Source organism: Poecilia latipinna, unplaced genomic scaffold (assembly GCF_001443285.1).
Source record: "Poecilia latipinna isolate Pla-1442-1.1 unplaced genomic scaffold, P_latipinna-1.0 Scaffold1881, whole genome shotgun sequence".
Taxonomy (NCBI): domain Eukaryota; kingdom Metazoa; phylum Chordata; class Actinopteri; order Cyprinodontiformes; family Poeciliidae; genus Poecilia; species Poecilia latipinna.
Window position 1 is genome coordinate 131,437 of NW_015114497.1, and position 22,648 is coordinate 154,084.

General features: G+C 39.6%; 1 protein-coding gene and 2 long non-coding RNA genes across 4 annotated transcripts in view; 1 reads left to right on the plus strand and 2 right to left on the minus strand.

Annotated features, from left to right (window-relative positions):
- Positions 1-11,516, minus strand: part of LOC106934910 (sodium- and chloride-dependent taurine transporter-like) — a 23,647-nt gene extending 12,131 nt beyond the window's left edge. Inside the window, exons 1-10 of one of the 2 annotated variants that reach the window (XM_015015074.1) lie at positions 11,309-11,516; positions 9,521-9,750; positions 9,299-9,433; positions 6,800-7,034; positions 6,167-6,299; positions 5,508-5,642; positions 3,889-3,992; positions 3,621-3,745; positions 1,564-1,676; positions 422-559 (exon numbers count right to left, since the gene is read on the minus strand). In XM_015015074.1, coding sequence (XP_014870560.1) covers positions 422-559; positions 1,564-1,676; positions 3,621-3,745; positions 3,889-3,992; positions 5,508-5,642; positions 6,167-6,299; positions 6,800-7,034; positions 9,299-9,433; positions 9,521-9,750; positions 11,309-11,319 — 1,359 coding nt within the window. In that variant the 5' untranslated portion in view covers positions 11,320-11,516. Of the gene's footprint in view, positions 1-421; positions 560-1,563; positions 1,677-3,620; positions 3,746-3,888; positions 3,993-5,507; positions 5,643-6,166; positions 6,300-6,799; positions 7,035-9,298; positions 9,434-9,520; positions 9,751-10,769; positions 10,901-11,308 lie in introns of those variants that run through there. The other variant, XM_015015075.1, reaches the window with a different exon arrangement.
- On the minus strand, positions 7,041-9,292 carry LOC106934911 (uncharacterized). The gene is made up of 3 exons (XR_001421799.1): positions 8,651-9,292; positions 7,301-8,575; positions 7,041-7,217 (listed from the first exon to the last, which is right to left on the minus strand). It is a non-coding gene; the product is annotated as an uncharacterized LOC106934911 (long non-coding RNA).
- Positions 11,517-19,205: 7,689 nt separating the features above from the next.
- Positions 19,206-20,765, plus strand: LOC106934907 (uncharacterized). The gene is made up of 2 exons (XR_001421798.1): positions 19,206-19,472; positions 19,790-20,765. It is a non-coding gene; the product is annotated as an uncharacterized LOC106934907 (long non-coding RNA).
- The last annotated feature ends 1,883 nt before the right edge of the window (positions 20,766-22,648 follow it).

Here is a 22,648-nt window from a genome sequence, read left to right on the forward strand (position 1 = left end):
AATAAACAAAACAGGAACTGCTTTTTTGCTGAAAAGCTTTTTTTAATAAAAAACAAAATGAAAAGTTTTTTTTTTTTTTTTTTTTTGCGGCAACACAAGTATCTTAGCAGCGAGGCAGCAAGATGTCAGGTATAAATAAAGTTTTTGTTTTGAAACAACCCAATGTCATTTTATACCTTGTTCAGTGTTCTGAGTGGTCAATATTATCATGCTGCGGCAAAACTGAACAGATTTTTTTGGGGAAACCTATAACAGACCACAGTCTGCTTATGTCACTGAAAAGTACACAGCAGCTTTCCTCTACTCCTGATTACAAGAGTAGAATATTTGTGAACAAGACTCGCTATGAATCTAAGCGAGACTTGAGTCTTGACAGACTAAATCAACTCACTTGGGTCACCGTCTTTGGGATGACACTTACTTTCGTTACCATTGCGAGTCCAAGGAGATAGCTGATGAGACACATCCCTGCGATGAAGATCTCTCTGCGGTAACCCTTTCTAAGAACGGATGGATAGAGATCCACAATGGATGTGATCTGTCCTTCCACTTCAACAAACTGTTGGGACAAAGACTGCTATGAAGTTTTCAGTAAACACACAGATTAGAGGAACAAAGCTGTTGTTGTTGAGCTGTAATGACAGTTTAAACAAACTCCCCCCCCTGCAAACATGGTTTGCTACAAAGCATGTCAGCAGATAAGAACAATGGATCAGTGTCTCAGACCACTTGACTGCTGACTTTTCTGGTCCAGTGTGTTGTAAGCTACTTATTATCTAAACAAAAATTCCCAGAGGGTCTTGATGCACAGAAAAACATTAATTCGGTGCAAAATACCAAACAAAAATACCAAACAAAAAACCAAAAACAAAACAGTTTTGTTTTCATGCAACAGTGGCATGAAAACACAATATGTAGCATTCAGAGCTGCAAATCTGCATGACGTCCACCCACAGACACACACTGACCCCAATTCTCCTATGAAAATAGCTGCACTTGCATGAGCATTTACATGTACTCAAATTTAGAGTGTCGGTTTGATCTTGCTCTTGGATGACCATGTCCAGGACTGACTTAGTACAGGGGTAGAATTACACTTGGAGGCAGGAAATGCGATACAGCTTGAGAAGCCCTCGGGCACGCATTTGTGTTTTGTCAACTTGGATTATCTTGTCCTAATCAAAGCTCTGCCTTTGCATCAAATGTGGAAGATTCGAATGCCTGCCATCGGGAGGAGCTTTACAAACAATATGTCTGGTGGAAAAGGTTTGTCAAACGTGCATATATATTCAGTGTATATGCAATCACATCAGTGTGTTAAAGCTGTTTTAATCCTTCTGCGGCAAAGTTAAGCAGGGCAGCAAAGTGCATTTGTTGGAGGATCAGATATCTGAAACCTTAGCGTGTTAGATATGAATCAGGGAAACACTGTGTGCAATTTACACTTCGGTCCAGGATGAAACAACCCACAGGACCTCAGAGGGGCAGGCATTAAACTCTGGGCACCAAACCAGTTAACATAATTATTCTGCTCACTGTCTCAATGATTGCAAACACCCTGACCTGGCTGTCGAGGCCCAGCAGCAGCAGCATGATGAAGAACAGGACGGCCCACAGGGTTGGCAGTGGCATCATGGACACAGCCTTAGGGTAGGCAATGAAGGCCAAGCCAGGACCTGGAAGGAGAACAGAGTGGGGATGTGGAGAAGGGGGCAAAGGACAGGATTAACACTTCTATCTGACTACAGGCTGGACTAATTACATGACGATATTTCTCTCTGGAAATAGGCATTTTCCTTGTCCAAAAGCATAAAAAAAATATGGCTTCCTTCTAGAAGTATCATTAAGAAAAAAATTATATGCACAATAAGACAGTGCTTGCAGGGGCTCTCCATGTCAAAGTGTCCCCAACATGTTAATGTACATTAGCAACACAAGCAAGTTTTGTGTTTTATGTCTTACATTCTGCATAATTTTCAACACTGACATTATGCAACAATTATCTAATGCATGCTTATTTTTAACCTCTTCTCATAGTCTAGCACATACATTATTGACATTTACGACTTTCTATGCAACATTCCTATGAGTCATGGTCTCTCCTTCAGGGTGACATCACTGCTATTCAGTCTGAACATTAGTTCACCTTTGTTGCATTTGACATTTGTCATTTTCTATGCTGCATGTTGGTACTTACTGTGAGCAATGGGAATGAGAAGAATCTGATAAGGCACAACTTAAATATACCACTTCAACAGCATGTTGTATTTAAAGCATCAGATACAGAGTCAGCAATTGAACCTCATTTGAACAGACAAGCAACAAGCACATATGTTTGCTTTCATCGCTAATTTTGTTCATGTGCTTTGATGTGTAGATTACAATGAAATCACAAAAATGATTCTTATCACTGGCAAAATTGGGTTGAATCTCAAAGCCAGTGTATTTAGACGTAAACATCAAGCAAACTTTAGCACATTACCTTTACAGCTCATGTACTGTGCCTTGCAAAAGTACTTAGACAACTTGAATTCTTCACATTTTGTCTCGTCACCATCACGAACTTCAACATATTTTATTGGTATTTAAAGTACAAATTAAATTGGAAGGATGCATGTTTTGTCATGCAAATCTGAAAAGTGTAGTGTTGATTTGTAGTCAGCCTCTCTCTGTCAATACTATGTGGAACTTTAAGATGTGCACATATTGAGACTGAAACTTTGTGAAATAGCTCAAGATCAGTCAGATTGCAGGAAGAGCATCAGTGAGCATCAATTTGAGACTGTAATTAAAAGCTATAATTGTACTGCGTTAATTCCACCAGATTTTATTTAGGCGTATCACATTAAAATGTAATGATGCACACCGCTCTTCAAGTTTGTAAAAATTTTTAAAACTATGTATCCTTTCTCTTCCACTTCACAGTTAAATGCTATTTTGTGTTGGTCTGTCACATAAAATACCAATAAAACACATAAAAAAATTCACTGTTGTAAAGCCACAAGTTGTGAAAAAGTTCAAACTGTTTGGACGGTTTTGCGAGGCACTGTAGAAAATACAGGAAGACAGCAACAGATCCAGTAGCATCCAACTCATTAGATCCAAAGCACAATGAAAGAAATAGGTTTACGTAGCAGTGCTGCTGGTCCAAAATATCAACCTCAGGGTGCAAGTTCCCATGAACAGCCAGATTCATTCAGTTCAGAGCCAATCTTCTTAGCAGTGTCCACTGGTCAGAAGGATATGGAGTTATTAAACTGCACACGCAGGATTATTGTGGGACAAGCTGATGATGGCGCTCCTTATTTGCAGCAGTTCATTGTGTAGCTTAAACACACAGCAGTTGACCAATGCGATGTTGTTTGTCCTCAGTAAACGGGGGACAAGCCATTTTATCTTTGAGGGTTTTATTCAAGGAGTGTGCAATTGCCGATACCTGTACTTTCTAGCGTCATTGAGTCCGAAACAGTGACAAAACTGTACGGATTACTCTCTTTTTTCTCTCTCTCTCCTTTAAAGTCGCCAAAGAATTTTACATTTCCAATTGTCTAATTGTTTTGTTTTTTTCTTTCGGCAGCAGCGCCCACCATCACTGCTGCCATCACACTGGACCCTCGTACCTGACTCTGCCACATCGGCAATGTCCACCCCTTGCTCTTGTGCCATGAAGCCCAGGACGGAAAATATTGCGAAGCCAGACACAAAACTGGTACCGCTGTTGAGGCCTCCCAGCAGCAAACAGTCCCTATGTCACACATATGTCATGGAGGTTGTTAATGAACACAGGTGGAACCGAAGTTCCCATTTTCTTTTCACGCAACCGACTCTCTGACAGAGCGTCGCTGTCGCTATCACAGTCCTGCTCCTCCTAGCAGAAACCCAGCTCACCTGTAGCAGTTGTATCTGTACTTGTTGTAGCTTCCCAGGGACGTCATGGCACCCAGGCAGATCGCGTAGGAGAAAAAGATCTGGGTTCCCGCATCAATCCACACCTGATGGGGACAGAAGAGATGTACGGCATTAATGCGATGGGAGGTTATAATGAAGTTCGCTTGGGTATCAAGATATGATTCCCCTAGAAGATCTTAATATAGACTTGTGTGCCACGCTCTGCTCCTAAGCAGCCATTTTAAAATGCTCTTTAATAGTATATGTTTTCTTTTCAGAGTAAAACCTTACACTTTTACTTTTTGCCCTAAACTTTGGTCATTTTTGAAACACAATAGGGAGTTGTGATTGGGTACCAGGATTACATAAAATAGCACAGTCCAAAGAAAACCTGTTGAGCTTTAGAAAGTCTTGGAACTACTGATAAATGTTATTTCAAAAAGATCATAAAAGAGTGTGGCTCCTTTAATGTATAATCCAAAGAAAACATTTTAGCACAGTACTGTCTGTTGTTCTGTAACTTTCACTTCCTGCTTTTATCCAGCTGGTTTTTTTGTTATACTTGTTTACACCTTATCAAAATGTTTTGTTCTACTAAGACATTTGCCCCTGTATTGTTCTTTTCTATGCTGTTTTGTTAGAAAGATGTGTGCTGAAAACCTGTAACACATTTTGAACATTGGTTTGTTTGGACTTTGTTAGAAGTCATTCGTCGTTTGTGTGTTTCTTTTTCATAAGTTTCATAATTTCTATGTCTATTGTTGCTTCTGACTGCTAATTAAGTGGCGCATGTGCAGTGCTCTTGTCAATGCCACCGTGGGCACTGCCACTTCCCTGAATATTACATTTCCAAGAACTAATCCAGAAGAAAAAAGTAAGACAGAATTTCAACACAGAAAGTGGTTGGACCCTCAGCAGCCTCTAGTTCAGATTGAATACTGCTGCTGTGCATAAAATACTGATCACTGCGGGTGTAAACTGTTTACATGACCAGCACCAACTCTTCTCGGGTGTGATGTCATCCCAGATCCGATATGAGAACTTCAAATCAAACGGAATCAAACGGTGCATTAAACCAAGAAATGCACCCATAGCTTGTCCAGATATCAGAATCATCCCTTGAATAACTCTCTTCCTTTGATTAGCTATCAATATAATCAGTATAATAATTTTTCACTTTTTAAAATACAAAAAACTGAAAACTTGCTCCATATTGGTTGATAAACATTGACTTTCAGTATGCACTGTGATGCACTTTTTGAGTTTAATGAAAATCAAATGGAGCTTAGAGCTTTGATCAATAAATATTATTTTTCTATTTTGTATTTTTTCTTTTATTTGTCATTGTCCTTGGAAAAACTAAGCTGCTGATCAACTCTAAATTGGCAGATTAGCCCTAAAAAAGATATTCATACCTCTGAGGACGTGTCAGACTAGAACATGTCTTATAATTTTGTTGCAGTATATTTCTATTTGTTTCCAGTTTTTCTGCTAGGATGTAAGAGGGACTGTGAAAAAAATGTGTAAAATGATGTACAAATGTTTTCATTTCCTAATCTGTAAAAAAAGGTTGCATTAACATCCATCTCTGATTATTATGAGATGTGTTTGGAACCTACCTCTGGATCCTGGAGACGGGTCACGTCTGGGTAAAGATAAAACTTTATGCCCTCAGCCGCTCCGGGTAGGGTCACTCCACGCACAAGCAGGATGATTAGCATCACAAACGGAAACGTTGCTGTGACGTACACCACCTGCACAGGACAGAGACATTTTTTTGCTGAAAAATCTCTTCAAAAGACAGTCAGGTAAACAGTTTTTAGCATACAGGTGCATAGACCATTCAAATATCTTACTTCAAGTTCCCTGATCCACTGTAATTAGCTCATATGAAACTCTACACTTCCTCAACTGGTGTTTGGTCAAACAGTTTTATGGCTGTGCAATCTACTAAAGGATTTTGAGGTGCAAACAGCTCTTGAGTTAATAATTTTCCTCTTGTCCACCATAAATGTATTTCTTTCATCCAGACAGAATAGAAAACTGGACAAATCAGTAACACACATCTGTTTACACTGAAGCCTGACTGATGAAGAAGTAGCTTTCAGGACAACCTAAGGGTTGGTGTCTGATTGATCTTGTTCCCCAGCATGTTGTTTTTTCCCTTTTTCTAAGCAACTGTGTTTTCTTGCTGGCAAGGGTACAAAACACAAAGACCAAACAGCATCCAGGCAACACAATAACTACAGGAAGTGCGTCCACTTGCTTCAGCACTTACTTTCCCAGTGGACTTGACCCCTTTCCAGATACAGAAGAAGCAGATAACCCACACTGCCAGGAGACACAGAGCTAAGTCCCACTTTAGGGGCCCAATGTCCTCAATGCCGGTGGAGAGACTGAGGACGTTGCGTCTGCAGAGGAAACAAGGGTGCAGGACAGGTTAGAAGCAATCCAGGAGATGTGACACAGCAGGTGTTATTTTTAATAAACACTCAAGTATGTAGGTTAGCGTTAGAGGGATATGACGAGAAGCTATAAGTAGAGGAAAGGATATCAAACAGGCACATGTCCTGGCCTCCCTGTGTTGTTCAGCAGCTCTAGCATAGGAAACAACAGAGTGTAAAAGCCTTTGAAGCTGAAGCTCCTGTCACATTTAGAGGTGTGAGGAAGGAAATACATGGTGAGAATTTAATGTAATTTGTTGCAGGTTTTAGCTTCATTTATGACAATATAGGGCTGGAAACCGAGAACATTGCAGAACTACGTTGTGCAAGAAATGAGCCTGACCAAACATGTTTACGCAACAAAGATACAGAGGCAGTATTACTTCAGTTTATTCACGTGCGTGAGCATGCGTGGGTGCGTGCATGTGTGCCTGCGTAAGCTGGCCGCTCTGTCAGTGAATACTCACTCCCAGAACTCGGTGACTGGGGAAGTAAAGTTAGTAATGTTGGCCGCCAGCCAGAGGGTCTTGTTCTTGCGGATCGTGTCCTCCACACAGTGTTCCGTGTTCCACGGCTGCTTGCATTTTGCCCAAGGAAGCTCGGGCTGAAAGCACTGGAAGAGGTAGTAGAGTCCCCAGGCCAAGATCACGATGTAGTAGATGTTCAGAAGAGAGACAATCACGATAGAAGCGTAGCCGATACCTGCAGGATTTTCAAAGAAGCATTTCCTTATTAAAAAAAACCTGCTGGAAAAAATGGCACAGGATAAATCTGTGTGCAACTTTTTTAGTACTTTGATATATAGACCTAGAAAATGTGAGAAGTGTGAAATAAATATAGATACAGGTACTTCAGTAGAGTCCCCAGTAGCTACTGATGGGGACTCTGCTGAGTCTACTCTACTGAGTCCCCATCAGTAGCTAATGATGGGGACTAGCTTCAGAGCTACTTCTCTGGAGTAGCTTCACAACTTCAGAGAAGATAGGAAATAATAACTTTAGTCACAAACTTCAAATGAGATAAACACCTTCAAGTTTTTCACCATGAACCATTGACAGACTGTCATTTATCACGTGCTTTGTCGGCCATAAAATAAAGCAAATACTTAGAATAAGGAGCATAATTCTCTTAAGAAGGAGCTGTCCTTTCCAAGAAGTTACCTGCATGTCTTATTTTTTTACCTAAAGCCAACTTCACAACTTCTGGAATATTGCTGGAGATCCAAAGGCTGAAGACTTCTCTAAACAACGATCTGTGATGTCAAGAGGTGCAGCCGGATGAGCTTTATTTAAACTGCAGCAGCTGGCTAACTAAATAGCTAACTAAAAACGGAGGTAAATGTCCTCAGCTTGAATGGACTTTCAACTGTAGCGTCCTTGGCGTATTTCTGTTATTTTTAGATGACTTTGCTTCAAACCTGAACACTGAACTCCCCAACCAACCTCCCCACCCTGTCTGCACTCATCCACCACTCTGGAGTATTTTTAAACTTATCTTCTACGTCACCACCACACCCACCTCCTCATTCCCGCATACCGATTGCAAACTGATGAATAAGTCTGTGCCGTGGCAGGTGTGCCTGCACTTGACTTTGTGTAGAGGAGCTGTGGGGAAAAAGAATCCTGGATTCCCAGTGTGCTTTGATCAATGAAAACAGGAAACACCTGATTTCTTGCTTCAGTCTTTCTGCATCCGTAAGACACAGGGCTGTGAAGCTTTTTTTTTTGTCATTTTATGCAATGTCTCTCATGTGGACATGACTAACTGTGTCACAGCAGCTAATGGGGCGTGGTGTGCTGCTACTGCTTCTCTACAGCTGTCCCTCGAAGTTAAAAGGGGCCACATAAACGCAGCAAGAGGACAAACAGTGTGCACAAGGCACATGTCAGTGTGAAATTCTCACAGTGTGACATACGTGAGTAAAAATACCGCAAAATGCCATTTTGCGTTTGTGCTCTTTGTAGTGAAACGCAAGTAAAACAATCTGATAGTGACTGGCTAATTAGTTGCGTTATCTTCTCACGTAGCTGGCCTGCATTCAACGGGCAGACTGCTTTTAGTTGGCGAAAAGTCATTTTAAGACAGTGTTTCTTTAATTTCCACCCCTTGAAATCAAAGTCTTCTTTCAGCCAGCTGACCCACCAACAGGTGGGGGAGGGGCCCCTGGATAAAATTGTCCTTATCTGACATTGAAAGAAGCTTAAACCTTAGAAACAATGTGAAATCATTGCTTCTAAGTAAATCTTTGATTTACAAATAATTTACAAATAATTTACAAATAATTATTATTCTTAATAATTGATTATTCTATTCATTACTCTGACGAATAATTTGATTAATCATTTCAACTGGGTTTCAGAAAATGCAGTATTTATGATTCTACCAACTGAAACTTCTTGTTTTTTTTTTGTTATTTAAGATTGATCAGTCTCTGTTTTGTCCTTATTTAACCCAACTGCCCATTTCTCCACTTTAATTTCACAACCAAACAGAAAGCAACGACGTCTTTTGTCTATTTAACACAAAGAATTGCTCAAGGATGCAAAGAGGAACAAGGGAAATTGAGCCAAGAAGATGCATCACATGAGATGACGGCTCTGCAAAGAAACGTTGTGATTCATTTTTCTAACAGTTCATTTCTAAGGTAACTATAAACAAGATCCATCATGTTCAATTAACTGAATTTAATCTATGGTTTGAACATTAATGTGGACCAGCATTGAGAAAAAGGATGAAGAATGAGCACGCACAAGATGTGTTTGTCCACATGCTATATTGTGGCCTCAGATTAATTGCTTTTAGAGGTTTCACATAAGACAACTTTAGGTAAAAAGTTGGATTTATATGGATAATGGATGTACGGGACCAATTCTTTGAATATCGCTAGATAGCCAGCTAAAGGGACACGTGCACATGATTGAGTTTTCTGTAGGTGTGGGTATGTTCGTTTGTGTATTTGGACCAACCAGTAAAGATGGGGCAGAGCTTGGCCCAGCAGGTTATCCCCCCCTCAGAGGTGTACTGACCGAGCGCCACCTCCAAGAAAAACACAGGCAGCCCACCTCCGAAAAGGAAGATGAAGTAGGGGATGAGGAATGCACCTTGGAAGAAACACAGGGGAATGATGTCAAAGTAAGTCATTTTTGACCGATGAAACCCTTTAAAGTGCAACTTGCATCTGAACCTACCTCCACCATTTTTATAACAAAGATAAGGAAATCGCCACACGTTTCCTAATCCAACAAAGCCTCCGGCCACGGACAGGACAAAGTCGAGCTTACTGGCCCACTTCTCCCTCTGAGGAACTTTTCCTTCAGCCTCGTCCTCAGGTCGGGTGCCTGGGCTCTTCCCGGGTGAAGGTTTGAGGGTGTCCTTATGGAAGTCCTTTAGGCATTGGAGCTTCTCTTTTGATGCCATGCTGGGCAAAACAAAAGGAAAACATGCTAATCATGGAATCAATGAAAGGAGACTCAGAGGTGAGAGGGATAACAGCAGACAGGGAGCGGCATTAACACAGATAATACTGTTCCCTGAATGCCTAGCGGCATGCTGTGTGAGCACATGAGATGCAGAGCAATGCTGGTAATCCCTCTAATCTGAGAAACCAATGTATGAAGGTCATTCAGACGGAACATTGGGAAGTTTGAGACAGAACAAAAGTGAATCAGCAGAATATTATTTGTTTGGCCATCCTTCATAAATAACACCATCTCACAGTGAAACTGATCCAAAGTATTTTCTAGAATATTATTTAAGGTATTCAAGTCAGGATACTGTGACTGAGGGGAGGAAAAAAGACAGGCTTTTAGTACCTGCCCTGAACCTGAGGGGAAAATATCTCCTGCTCGCAATGACTTAGGCCAATTTTAAGCTGTAAAATATTCCTCCCACATCCCCAAAGCTGTGGCTGCTTTCAGGAAGCTACTACAGCTTAAGTTCACTTTAGTGTTTACACTGTAAACCGCCTTTCCAAGAAAGACGAGCTTCGTTATTCCTGACCAGGGTGTTGGATTTCCCCACATGATCCTGACGAGAGAAAGAAACCTCAACAAGAAGAGGCAAGACTGAAAATAACCAAAGTTCTCAGCTCGAGTAAGGAATAAAAGAGGGGTGCAAAGGTTATATTCGAGGTTTCTTTAGAGAGAAACGAAGCAAGGGAGACTTCCTTCTCTTTTGTCACAAATACAGAAGTCAGCAGAGCAACACTAAGTGCTTCCTCTTAACTCAATGTTTACCACCAAATGAATGTCAACTCCGGAAACTCAGACAAAAGAGCACATTCAGAAAAGAAAAGCAAACAAGGAGATGATCCAACCATAAACTGATGATAACTTGAAACCACATTTCTATAAATAGCACACAAAAAAATCATTCAGTCAAAAAGTAATTATCCCCCCTCTCATGAATGGACACTTTGACCAGAAAACCAGCTCTCACATTCCCACCGGGATCCCTGTGCCTCCTTGGTTAATTGGCACTGCGTTGCACTCCGTGTCCCGTCATTTTCAGGGATTTCTCCCTTTTTGTTGTGCATGACAAGTCAACTCGAACCGCTTTGCATTCTCAAACCTGCTTACGTAACTGGATCAGTTCTCGCACAGACTCTGTTTCTCATCCTGTTTGCTTTCCTCCTTATCCCTTTCTCTCCGTTTCCACTCGCCCTGCTCAGTGTGTACGCCTCCACCTGCCTGCTTGCCATTTCGAAGCTGTCAGAGAAACCTTAGTACAGGCCATATCTGTGACTCAACTCAGATTTGATTCAGAAGCGGATTTTTTATTTATTTATATTTTTTTTTTACCGTACCAACAGAAAAACATTACACTGCTTCAATTCTTTCTTTCAGTCAAAGACAAAGTAAACATTTAACAAACAGCATCAACAATATAATTGACGTGCTTTTTAATTTAGGCTATTTTTAACTTATACAGATAGGAAAATGAGCACATGCAAACTCAATAAAAATGCAAAAACTTACATTTCCTTCATGGCTGCGGCTATGTATAGTGATCCTCTCTCTCAGCTGTCACCATTCCTCTGTACTGAATGCCTTTATGCACACACGGGTCACAAGAAGTGGAGCTGACAGCACAGCCCGCCCCTTGGCTAAAGACAATTAAATCCAAAGTAGAGATTGGACACAGCCGTACTGTGACAGTCAACCCAGGTACCAACGTAGGAGACTGTAAATTTCCACTACTCCCTACCCTCAAACATATAAACACACACACACACATACGCACACACGTACACACAGTGCAGAGTGGTGGTGTGGAGGCTGGGTGAGTGAATGTCTCACAAACAGACACACACACACACACACTTCTTATTCATGTTGAAGACACAGAGGACATTTCAGAGGAGAAGAAGGGCTGAGCTGCTCCTTTACTGTGGGAGGGCTTTGATTTATGATCTGCTGTAAAAAAAAAAAGAAGAAAAAAATAGAGGATGCCGTGAGAGTTTGGGTATTTTCTGCATATTCTAACAAACAGAAACAGAAACACAAAACTTTCATATCAAACCCTTCCTTTACGAGGCACAGTTATAGCAATGGCAGTATTTTTTTTTTCTTCTTTATCCGTGCTCTTGCGACATGTGTTATCTAGGAAATATAAACAAGGACTGTATCAACTTATAACAAAGCCTAATACGGCAATGTGTCCTCTCTGTTTGTCCATGGTTACTGCTCAGAGAGTTCACAATGGTTGTCTAAAGGCTGCTGACATGTAGCAGTCAGTTAACAGCTGAAAGATTCCTCTGCAGGCAAGGTTAAGCAGGCGGCAAAAAATCAGCAGAAATTAAAGCTTAAACACCTCCAAGTCAGTATGTGCCCAAGTCATGGCGTTACATTGTAGAGGAAACGTATTTACCGCCTTTGAGCTTTTCCGTTTTTTTTTTTTTTTTGTTTTTTTTTCTCTCTTTAGTGCTTCAGATGATCAAGCAAGATTAAAATCAGAAAACACGAGCAAACACAAAATGTGGTTTTCAAATGATGACTATTTGGCAACAACAACAACAAAAACTAGTTTATACATAATCTCTTTGTGATTTAGCAAATTGTTTTGGAAAGCTCAGGAAAACTTTACAAGTCCATCCAGGCCTGAATGTTGCCCGACCTGGAGCAGTGAAATACCTGCTGAGCAGAACTTGTCTTACACCGTGAAACAGGATGAAGATCTTAAGATGCAACACATCATGTGAGGAGCTGTAAGAAATCCAAGGACACATGGAAAATAAAAAGTCCTTGACATCTATCAATCTGGAGAGGGTTACAAGACCATTTTTAAGGCAGTGAACCACAGCGACGGTACACAAACAAAGAAAACTTGAGGAACAGAACCGCTGCCACCAAGGTTTATGGGACTATTGCTTCTCCATACAGAACCAGGTTGGTTTGAATATATTTATTCCTTTAGTAAATTAAATCATTTTGAAACATTAAAATTATAATTCTTCTCAAAGGCTCAAGCTTCAAAGGCTGGCCGCTGGGAACTATTTGTTACACACCTCCAGCTGAAAAAAAATCCAACAAGCCTTGAGGGGTTTACCTGCTGGGGGCGCGGATTTGGGTTACCTGCCTGCCAATCATACGATGAACACACGCGACCAAACAGAGGCCGGAGAAGTAGGTTAAGATTCCACCACTCATCATCACATATAAGCCTGTAAATGTCTTACTTCATTAGACCTACTTCCCAAAAGTGAACAAAACAAACGTTTATCTCTGTATTTATCACTTCTGGTTGTGAAACTACATCTGGAAAAACACAACCAATACTACTTATGTATTTCCTCCACATCATGGTCTGAAGTCTGAACACACTAAAAACGGTCACAGCAGATATTTCAAAAGGATCAAACACATTCAAGGACTGCTGTCTTATCAGGTATAAACACAGAGAAGCCTGGTTCAAAGGCCAAACCGGCGCTTTTTTTTTTTTTTTTTTTATTGCTGAAACGTTTACTTAGGCTGGGCTTACTGAAAGGTTAAAACATGTTAGCCTTTCAGGAGAAGTCTGACAGAAATGAAAATAAGGGTCCAGTGAAAGACAACAGAACTGTTGCCATCAGCACGTAAACGCACATCCGCCTGCAGCCACAGCAATGTACAGATCCGGTTGGAATGTCACACAGCAATGGTTCAAAGACATTTTAAAATGTTAAGCAGTTTTAAAGTTATTTTTCATATTCTAAATTATACCCCACTGCTCATATGATGCTTCATAGTTTGTATATGAGACAGGGCAAGAATCAAAGAACACAAATATGAGGAGAAAATAAATCATTTTTTTATTAAAATGAGTCAAATTAAAATCATTCAGACACACAAGGTGACATATAAACTTTCATATTCATTTTGAAGTGAAGACATTGCACAAGTGAATGGAAACATTTACTTAGATTATTTGCATGGTGGGCCCGCACTCTTCAGATCCACAATCATGTTCTGCCTTCCTTACAATGTAAACCTGCATTGTACATTTTAACACTGTTAACAGTGTCTTTATGAAGCAGCCAACCAATTCCCTGGAGTTTCTGTGGTTTCACCCACAGAGAACAAAAGACCTGTCAGCACGGCAACTGAATACTGACGTTAGGGGGAAACAGGAAAGTGACTGGGAGGCAAAAAAATGCAGGTTCAAGCACACTGTGCTTGTTTGCGCAACAAATCTTGAATCTAAAGTAGTTGGGCAATGCATGAAAGTTTATTTAACTTACAACACGTTAGAATAGCAGGTAGATCAACAAAAAAAAAAACCTTACATGATGAGGAAATTCATAGTAATTTCCAAAGACAAATGTGCGGTCCGCTTAGCCTCTGCTTCACAAAGCTACATAACTTTAGCAAAGTATTTGATTCTTGTTTACATAAGTAAGTTTTTGTTTCTCACCCTAAAATTCGACACTAATCCCAATTGAAAGATTCAAGCATCATAAAAATGATTCAGTGTTTTATGTTGCGACATAAAACAGACATCCATTAAGCCATCACAGTTTGTGAATCACTTTCACACGGCTTACTGCTTCATGACTACAGGTGATTTTGTGTTGTGGAAACATAGCAACGTGCTTTTTCCTGCATACACCACCTTGAGCGCTTTTAGGACGTAGGAGACACTAAGTAATCTTTGACCTAGGACCAATGCATGCTAAGAGTATTCTCACCCCACATTTTTGAAAACTTAATTTAAATTCAGCAACTATGTTAAATTTCTTTCTGAACTCAGCAGAAACATCTATCGTATCCATTTGGGAGTGAATGTTTGCAGAAATATCAACAGTATTGTAGGCACAAATCTTAAAGTTTATCTCTGGGTAAGTTAACTTCTTAAATCACCTTATTACTAGTTAGTCAACATCTGTATAATTTGTGTCACCAGACAGGTCAGGAATAAAGCTGAAGAAGACCTTAAAAAGTATTGAAAACCAATGACTTACTTCATCATGAACATTTGTGAGTTTTAACATAAACAAAGATCCAAGGACAATGAACAAAGCCGACTACTGTTGCTGCTTCAAGTCATGTGACTAGGACAAAACTTTTCACTTGACCCATGCAGGAAGGATCCAGGGTTACCTACTTTCCTGAATTCTGATGCTTTAATGACCTTCTCTTATTTTGTACAATAAATCGTAAAAGAAACAAAAATATCCAAGGAGTCAGATACGCTTATTTCTCAACCAATGGTGGATTTACCAGGTCAAAGTCTTTGGTGATCAAACAGACACATTGAACATCGTGGACAATGTTCAAAAGCAAGAAACTCAATTTATGTTTATTGCAGCAAAAAAAAAGTGGAGATTTACAATTTACTAAAGCTGGCACCTGCCCTATAAAGGCCAAAAACACTGATTCCTTTTAACGTCTTCACATAATCAAAAAGCTCTAAGGGATTACTTTAAGTTTATCCCCAGTTCTGTTTGTTTAAACAATATTATAAAGAGAAACTCCAAATCCAAACAGTCCACTTATAAAGAGTCTATTATGTGTGAAACCAGACAGAATGTCGACCCAGCAGTGTCTCAGAGACACAAAAGCTCTGATTATTAGGTAAACATTAGAATGGAAGTTTATGAACTAAAATTAAAGAAAGAAACTGTTAGGAGTCTACTTAGAGCCTGAGCCTATTAAAGAAGGTCATAGTGTAACTCACCAAATCCCATGTACTCTGAGTCACTCTGTATGTGTCTCAACAAGATTTCTACTGGAAACTTTTGATTGAGTTTCTTCAACTCAATAATTCCCTAAAATGAATTTTTGTGGTGAGTACATGTTGCGTAAATGTAATTCATGTAAAACTTTTCCAAAAGTCTTGCAAATAGACATTGGTTCAAGGGTTTTAATTTTAGTGTACCAAAATCAGACCAAAGTTATCATTGTACCTTTCATCCTCAGCAGATCAAGTTAAAGGTTGTAACTGTAGATTGTTCAGCAGTCCTCTTTTTTGTTTACATCTGAAGAGTTCGAGACCAGAGGTTGACTTGGACAGATTTAGCTCATCTGTTCTTAGAGGTCTGTCTAAGGGCAGGACAGTCACATGGTGACTCTGTAATCCTGTCTCACATGCAGACGCCGTTGTTATCTCTTCATAGCTGACAATGTCCGATGCCAAACATGCTGGTAAGCATGAGATCAAACCATCCACAAACACTGAAGAAGGAGGGAAAACAAAGGGTGGCTGATGCAGTAAAAATGTATCAGATCTGCATCTGATGGACACAACTTTTAAAGGCATCCGGAAGATCCCGGAATGTCGTGTTTCTGTGACGTAATGTAGGTTATCTTTACTAGGCTTTGTCAGGGAACCAGCTGTCTTGGACAAAGCTGACTAATGCGACCACTGCTCGCTTGCTCGTCTTTGCCCTGGCTGCTAATGCTCAAGAGAGCATGTAAGGCTTAATCCCATATTACCGTGGCTATGTTAAGTGTAAGGCCCTGACAGTGACACTTCCAAAGCAGAACCTAGAGGAAAGCAGAGACATAAACAGCATACCAGCTTAATAAACATGAGCTTGAGTCAGGGTTAAAGAAATCTCAGGGTGCTGAAAGGATGCGGCAGTAATATGATGGAACCCTCTCTTTTTATTAAAATACTGTTACATCTTCACAGGGTGAAAGACATACACTATAACATTTCCATGGATGTTAGTGTTGAATTTAATATTTTCAGGTAGAATTTGTGGGTTGCTGTGTTGTTTATATTGATTGTGACTATTATTAAACTTCAACTTGAAAAATTAGGTAAAATGAAGTAAAAGTAGAATTTACAAAACAAAATATGTTCTTTTAAGTTGTGCATCACCTGAATAAAATCATGAAACAGGATTTTTAAAAATATATATCATACATTTATTTAAACAACAATAGAGATGATGCCAAAATGACATTATTTGCAGCAATTCTCTCCAAAAGTGATATTGTATATTTTATTTGACATTTGTCTTTATTTGACAATTTTCTTACATGGATTCAAATTTTTGGGACAAATAAAATACAATTTATAACTTAATTCTACCTACATTAAATCAGCAATTATTAATGATCCACCTATGGTTAGAGGGCTCAACTCTCACACAACAGGCTTTTTAGATTTTTAGAACTACTTTTTATTGCGAAGTTAATATTTTTCCTAACTTGTGGCCCCCAATAACTATTAGGAGAAACAAAAATAGCTACATCTGGACAAACTGAAAACAAATCGGTATTCTGCATATATGAATGTATTCTGCATATCGGTATTCTGTACTCTTGCAGCAGAGCTCATGTTATCAACTTTCTGTCTGGCCTCATGTAGTCATTTCCATCTGCTCTGGTATCTTATGAACGCTACGTGTGAGCTGCATAAAGAGGGTCACTGAGATGAACATGTTGTTGTGCAGGAGAACAGATGGTGTGAATGACACAACTCTGCATGATGTGTGCACGTCATCAGGGTACTATATGTGGTCGGGAGACTAAAACCAAGTGAGACGGAAGAAACTTATGGAAAAAAAAAAATCAATGGAAAGAAAAAGCTCTCCTAGATGGAAACTAAAATGAAAAAAGCATTCAAACTTAGCAAGTAAGAAAATATGTGTTTGCTCCGTAACTGCTCAAGGACATGATTTTTTCCCCCCTTAGACTGTATCACATTTGCAAGTAAAAACATAGGTTGAAAAGCAGAGTTCTCGGACAATACCAAATAATGAATTGCGCTATCAGCTCTGGTTTGCTTTTGTTTAGTGGAATGGATGATTAAAGAAACAAAGCATATTGGCAGTTTAACAATTCATTGGTTTGAGTAAGCAGTACATCGCTGTGCTGCTTACTCTTCATCAAGCAGGACGCCCAAACTGATCGTTCAGGTGATTAGGAAGGTTGAGGTCAGGACAACAAGCAGGTTATTTCCTTGCTTCCATCACTGAATTCTGGAGGTAGCCTCTGGTAAGACCTCTGATAAGACCACCTCTTTGGGAGTTTAGTCTTTAAATGTGGAGTCATTACATACTTAAAGGGTTGAAGAATCTCATCTTAGTGCAACTCTGTATTGACATTCCCTTCAGTAATGACAAGCCTTGTTTTTCCAGTGAGGTATTGGGGGGGATTTGGAAAGTTTTCCACAGATAAAACTCACATCCTCAACTCTGCTGCATGATCCACAGTAAAACACGTGTTTTCCTTGCAACTGCTGCCCTATTTCAGAGGAATCAAACAGACTTTCCAACTGTGCAAGATTTATTGCCTTGAAACATTGTTACAAAAAGAAATAATGGAACAAATACAAATACAAATCCTTACTTTTCATATTAAGAATTCTATCTTTAACTAATACTCTTCCCTCTGAAGTTTACTGTAGTTAGTCACAGGGTTGTGACTCAAAGCCAAGAGATCATTTCCTTTGTTTTCTTCTTAAGGTAATGTATTAGACACACTACAGGGGAGATAAATACGGGCCATTGTTCTCCATGAAGAAAAGGCATTTAAAAAGAAAATTACTGCTTGGATTAACATTGTATTTCAAAACACAACGGGCCATTAAGAACACATCTTCTTTTGTCTATGGTGAGAGGATACAAATACCATCATTACTGTTTTAAATTGTCTGTGAAGTTAAACCTTTACACATCACTGTGTTGTGGATAATACAATTACAAAGGGCAAAAAGGGGAATTTGATTAATCGCCTGTCAGAGTACTGGTTTTGGTGCCGCGCTGACTATGGGATCAGAGTCATGTTAACGGAAAGCATAGTGTCATCTGGATGAGCTGGCAAAAGAAAGAAAAATAGACTACCCCAGAGCACTGCTCATAAGTACAGCCCTGCCTTCAGCTCAGTCTCAGTTTAGCATATTAGTAATGCTAATATGTTAATCAAGACAACCCAGCTAAATATCACTACAGGGCATTTGACCTTACGTAAAGATGAGCTGATGACAGGGATAGAGGTTAAGCTTCAAATACCACTAAAGTCATAAGGATTATATTAATTAGGGTTGAGAGGAGTCAGTCATTCAACCAGCACTCAAATGCTCTTCATTAGGGCCACAAGGGCATACATTAGACTACTTATTCAAGAGTGAATATGCAGTGGTAAATATCCTGTGAGTCCTGAAGGTAATCACGGGATATTACCTTCGGGAATATCCCGCGATTACCTTTAGGAATTTAACATCAAATCCGTAAATCATGACAAAAACATAGTTTCATCACCACATCTTAAACTATCAGTTTTATCATTTTGAAAAAATTGATGCCTGGCCTGCTGCTTAAAAAAACTGTAGAATATTTATCTACTTGTGTGTTGAAGCACTGGATTTTACAGGACAGGTATGTATAGTTTTTACAGTAAAGTGTTGTTAATTCATATACCTTATGTATAGCCGCTCCAAATAATAGTGTAGCAGCATAAATGGTACGCTGCCACTTTAAGGCCAATTTCGGCTGCTGCATATAAGCAAGCCTTCACCTGTCATGAGGCTGCTTGCGTCGTGACGTCAACTCCATCTGCTTCCTTTGTTTGCACCGTTCTGGGTAAGCGTGGGTGTTTTGTTGTCGGCTTTAATAGTAGTTATTAATGCTAACTGGTCTATCTGCTTAGCCTCCTTTGCTGCACCTTCAATATCTGGACCGATCTGTCTGTTCATTTGTTTGCTGACAGGAAGGTAAGGGCTTGGCGTGCCTAGGCAACATCTACCCCATGTAAACAAAATCTTCACATAGCGTTTTCTTACAGTTGTACTGCATCTTGTATTAATTTGCTCCATTATTTTTAGCCTTCTGATGAGTCTCTAATCAGCATTGCACCTGGAGTGACACTCGCTGCTGTTTTGCCTACCTATAAAATATTTTAAAAGACCAACCTGAACTTTCGCTGCTGCCGGGAGCATTGATGGCACTACAAATGGGATGAAGTGCAATATTGTAGTGCTTTTGTGTCACTGTTAAACTCGTATTTCATTTTTTTTTTTCTTTCTTTTAGGGACTGAGGCTTCTGTGGTGACCCCTGGTGGCGGTTTCTTGTGTGTTTTGTTGGAGCATCTTTTTCTTTGCTGTTTTTGTAGTGTCCAGGGTGGTCCCTTTTTCGTCACTGGATGTTGCCCCCTTCCCTCACTACTTGCCCTATTGATAAGCCTCGGTTTCCTTTGAAATTTTAACATTTTATTACAATAAATCTTGTCAAATGCATTCACTGTTTTAACCATTCAATTTCAGGTTACTAGAAATAAAATAAAAAATAAAAAAACAAACATTGAAGTTTAATTTTTGGTAGAACTTTCTGAATCTCTTCTCATTTCCAGCAGAACTTGCCTGTGTCCTTATTGCATTGCATTTTCCTGGAGTTATTCCAGGTGGTGGTGTTGGTCATTGTAACCTTTAATGTTTTATATTTGTGTTGATAATAATAAAATCCACCCCAGGTTGCCACAAGATGGGTGCATTCTGGCTACATTCAAGTTGTAGAAACATCTTGATCAGTGAAAACATCTTAATTTTAAGCTTCATGGCAAATTCTTAGTCATTACATTAATGTAATTTCTTGGGGGTTTTTTACTTTTAATTTTGTAAAAACATATAACTGGGTATTTGTTTAAAGAACTTAAAGGAAAGAGATTAGTGCATTTTGGAATAAGTCATGACAAAGTGGTAAACTTTCCAGATGAATTGCGAGTGTATAAAATCCAGGTACACAGGCTCCGACTACAAATATTTATGAAGGAATACATTGAAATCAAGTTTATTTTGCAATCAGGTAGTATGAGAAGAATAATGATGGCACTGCAGCAAAATGATCAATGTGAAATTGCAGAACCATAAGGCCATAGTTTGCTGAGGTTTGAATACTGTTGCATTGAAGGTGCAACAGTATTCCCTATGAGAGAAAATGACACCTTGTATGGCATACTTTGGATGTTTATGGCTGTTAAAAATTCACACACAAAATAAACTTTAAAACATCATCCTGTTCAAATTATTTTTTACATAGGATCATTGCAGATCCGTGGCAGAATGTCACTTCGTTCTGTGCGATTTCTGCAGCTGCTGTTCACACATGCACTTACCAGCGGGCGATTTGGTGCTGAAAATGTGGTCTCACAGCTGGAAGCTGGAACATCTGGGAAGAGTACAGAGAATGCTGCACATGATGTAGAAAGTGTGTGGATATCTCATGCCTAGACAGTTCAAATCAGGGTTATTGATAACACCAGGTGCACTGGAATATCTCCACATCTGCAGCAAGCAAATGCAAAACAAAACTTAGGTCAGAGAGATATCAGTATGAAGCGCAAATTTACCTTCCTTCAGTGCCTTAATATAAAGAAAAGACGAGTACTAAATTCAAAATGAGTGGAAAATACCAAAAAGTATTGGGTCAGCCATCAAATGGTACAATTCAGGTGGCTGTGTAAAATTAGTGTGGTCAATGAATGCAAGGACCAACCACCACTATGCATTGTCACGATAGCTCAAGGAACAGTGGGTACGTTTCCGTGAACCCTTTCAAGTTTGCAGCCAGTGCACAAAGCAAAGTCCAGTATGAGAGAGTTTGGTGTGGGAGAACAGGCCTGCACATTGTCCTACTTTCAACTCTATAGAGGATCTCTGGGATGAGTTGAACAGCTCCCCTTGTCCAGCATCAGTGTCTGATCTCACAAATGCATTTATGAAAGAAACCTCAGATATTCCTATAAACACTCCTAAGCTTGGTGGAAAGCCTTCTTGTAAGAGGTACAACTGTTGTAGCTACAAAGGTTCAAGTGACATTTTAAAGCCCATGGATTAAGAAAGGGAAGTCATTCATCTTTATATGTGTGGGATGCAAACACATAATGTGCAGAACAAATGCATTACTGCTACTTTTTTATCACTTACAGTAATAAAGGCTACACTTCATGTCTAAAACAACTAAACTGATTTTGTCAGCAATTAGTTTTCACACCTCACGTGGCTCCTCTCAGCCTTGAGGTTTCTTTTGAAGTTGAAGTCTTTCAACATTGACTTTAAAACAGATTCTCCAAGGGAAACTGAACAACATCTAAAGCATAATGTCTGTTTGTCTGAAGCAGGATGCAGCAGTCCAGATTTTCCCACCCAAGAGTAAAAACAAAAGTGAGTGGCTTAGCAACAACTATAAAACATTTGGGGAGGAATCTCTGAGTGAAAACTAATTGGATTGCTTATTTCTTATAAGCATTCAGCAGGCACAGGCTGGAAGCCAGCAGTTTTGTTTTCTATAGGATGGCGACAGTTTTGAACTTCACCGTAATTTGTCCTAACAGCTGCTCCGCTGCACTGCTGTGATTTGAGCTCATAACACAGGGGGCTCCATTAAGCTGATGTACAGCTTTGTTATTGCCTCCTAGAGTCTTTGGAATGAGCCTGATGGAGGCTACATGGGTGCAAGAGACAAAATCTAGAGCAAAATACGCAGGCCAGCATGCATACAGATCTGAGCAAAGACATGCATGCAGTGTCACTTATTTACATCCTATCCTTCATGTTGCAGTGAACTTGTGAAGATTGTGAATGACTGTGAAATGACTCCTTTCAGACAACATTCCCACAAGTCCAGAGTCCTGGCTGGATAAAACCCTGGTTCACAGAACATGGTGAAGTCTTAAATGCAGCCACTCTACTGAGAGGAAGCCCTCAAGCTTTGAAAGGCTGCGCTTGAAGATAAAATAAGAAATGCTGCCATCTTCAGGCTGCCAATAGAACTCCTTCCGGAAGGTGACCTATGTTGCATCACATCTCCTTTATTATTAACAGAAATGCACAAAATGTTGACTTTTTTCTTTGAATCGGAATTGTTATTTTGACTCTGCAAAGAAATGCAAAG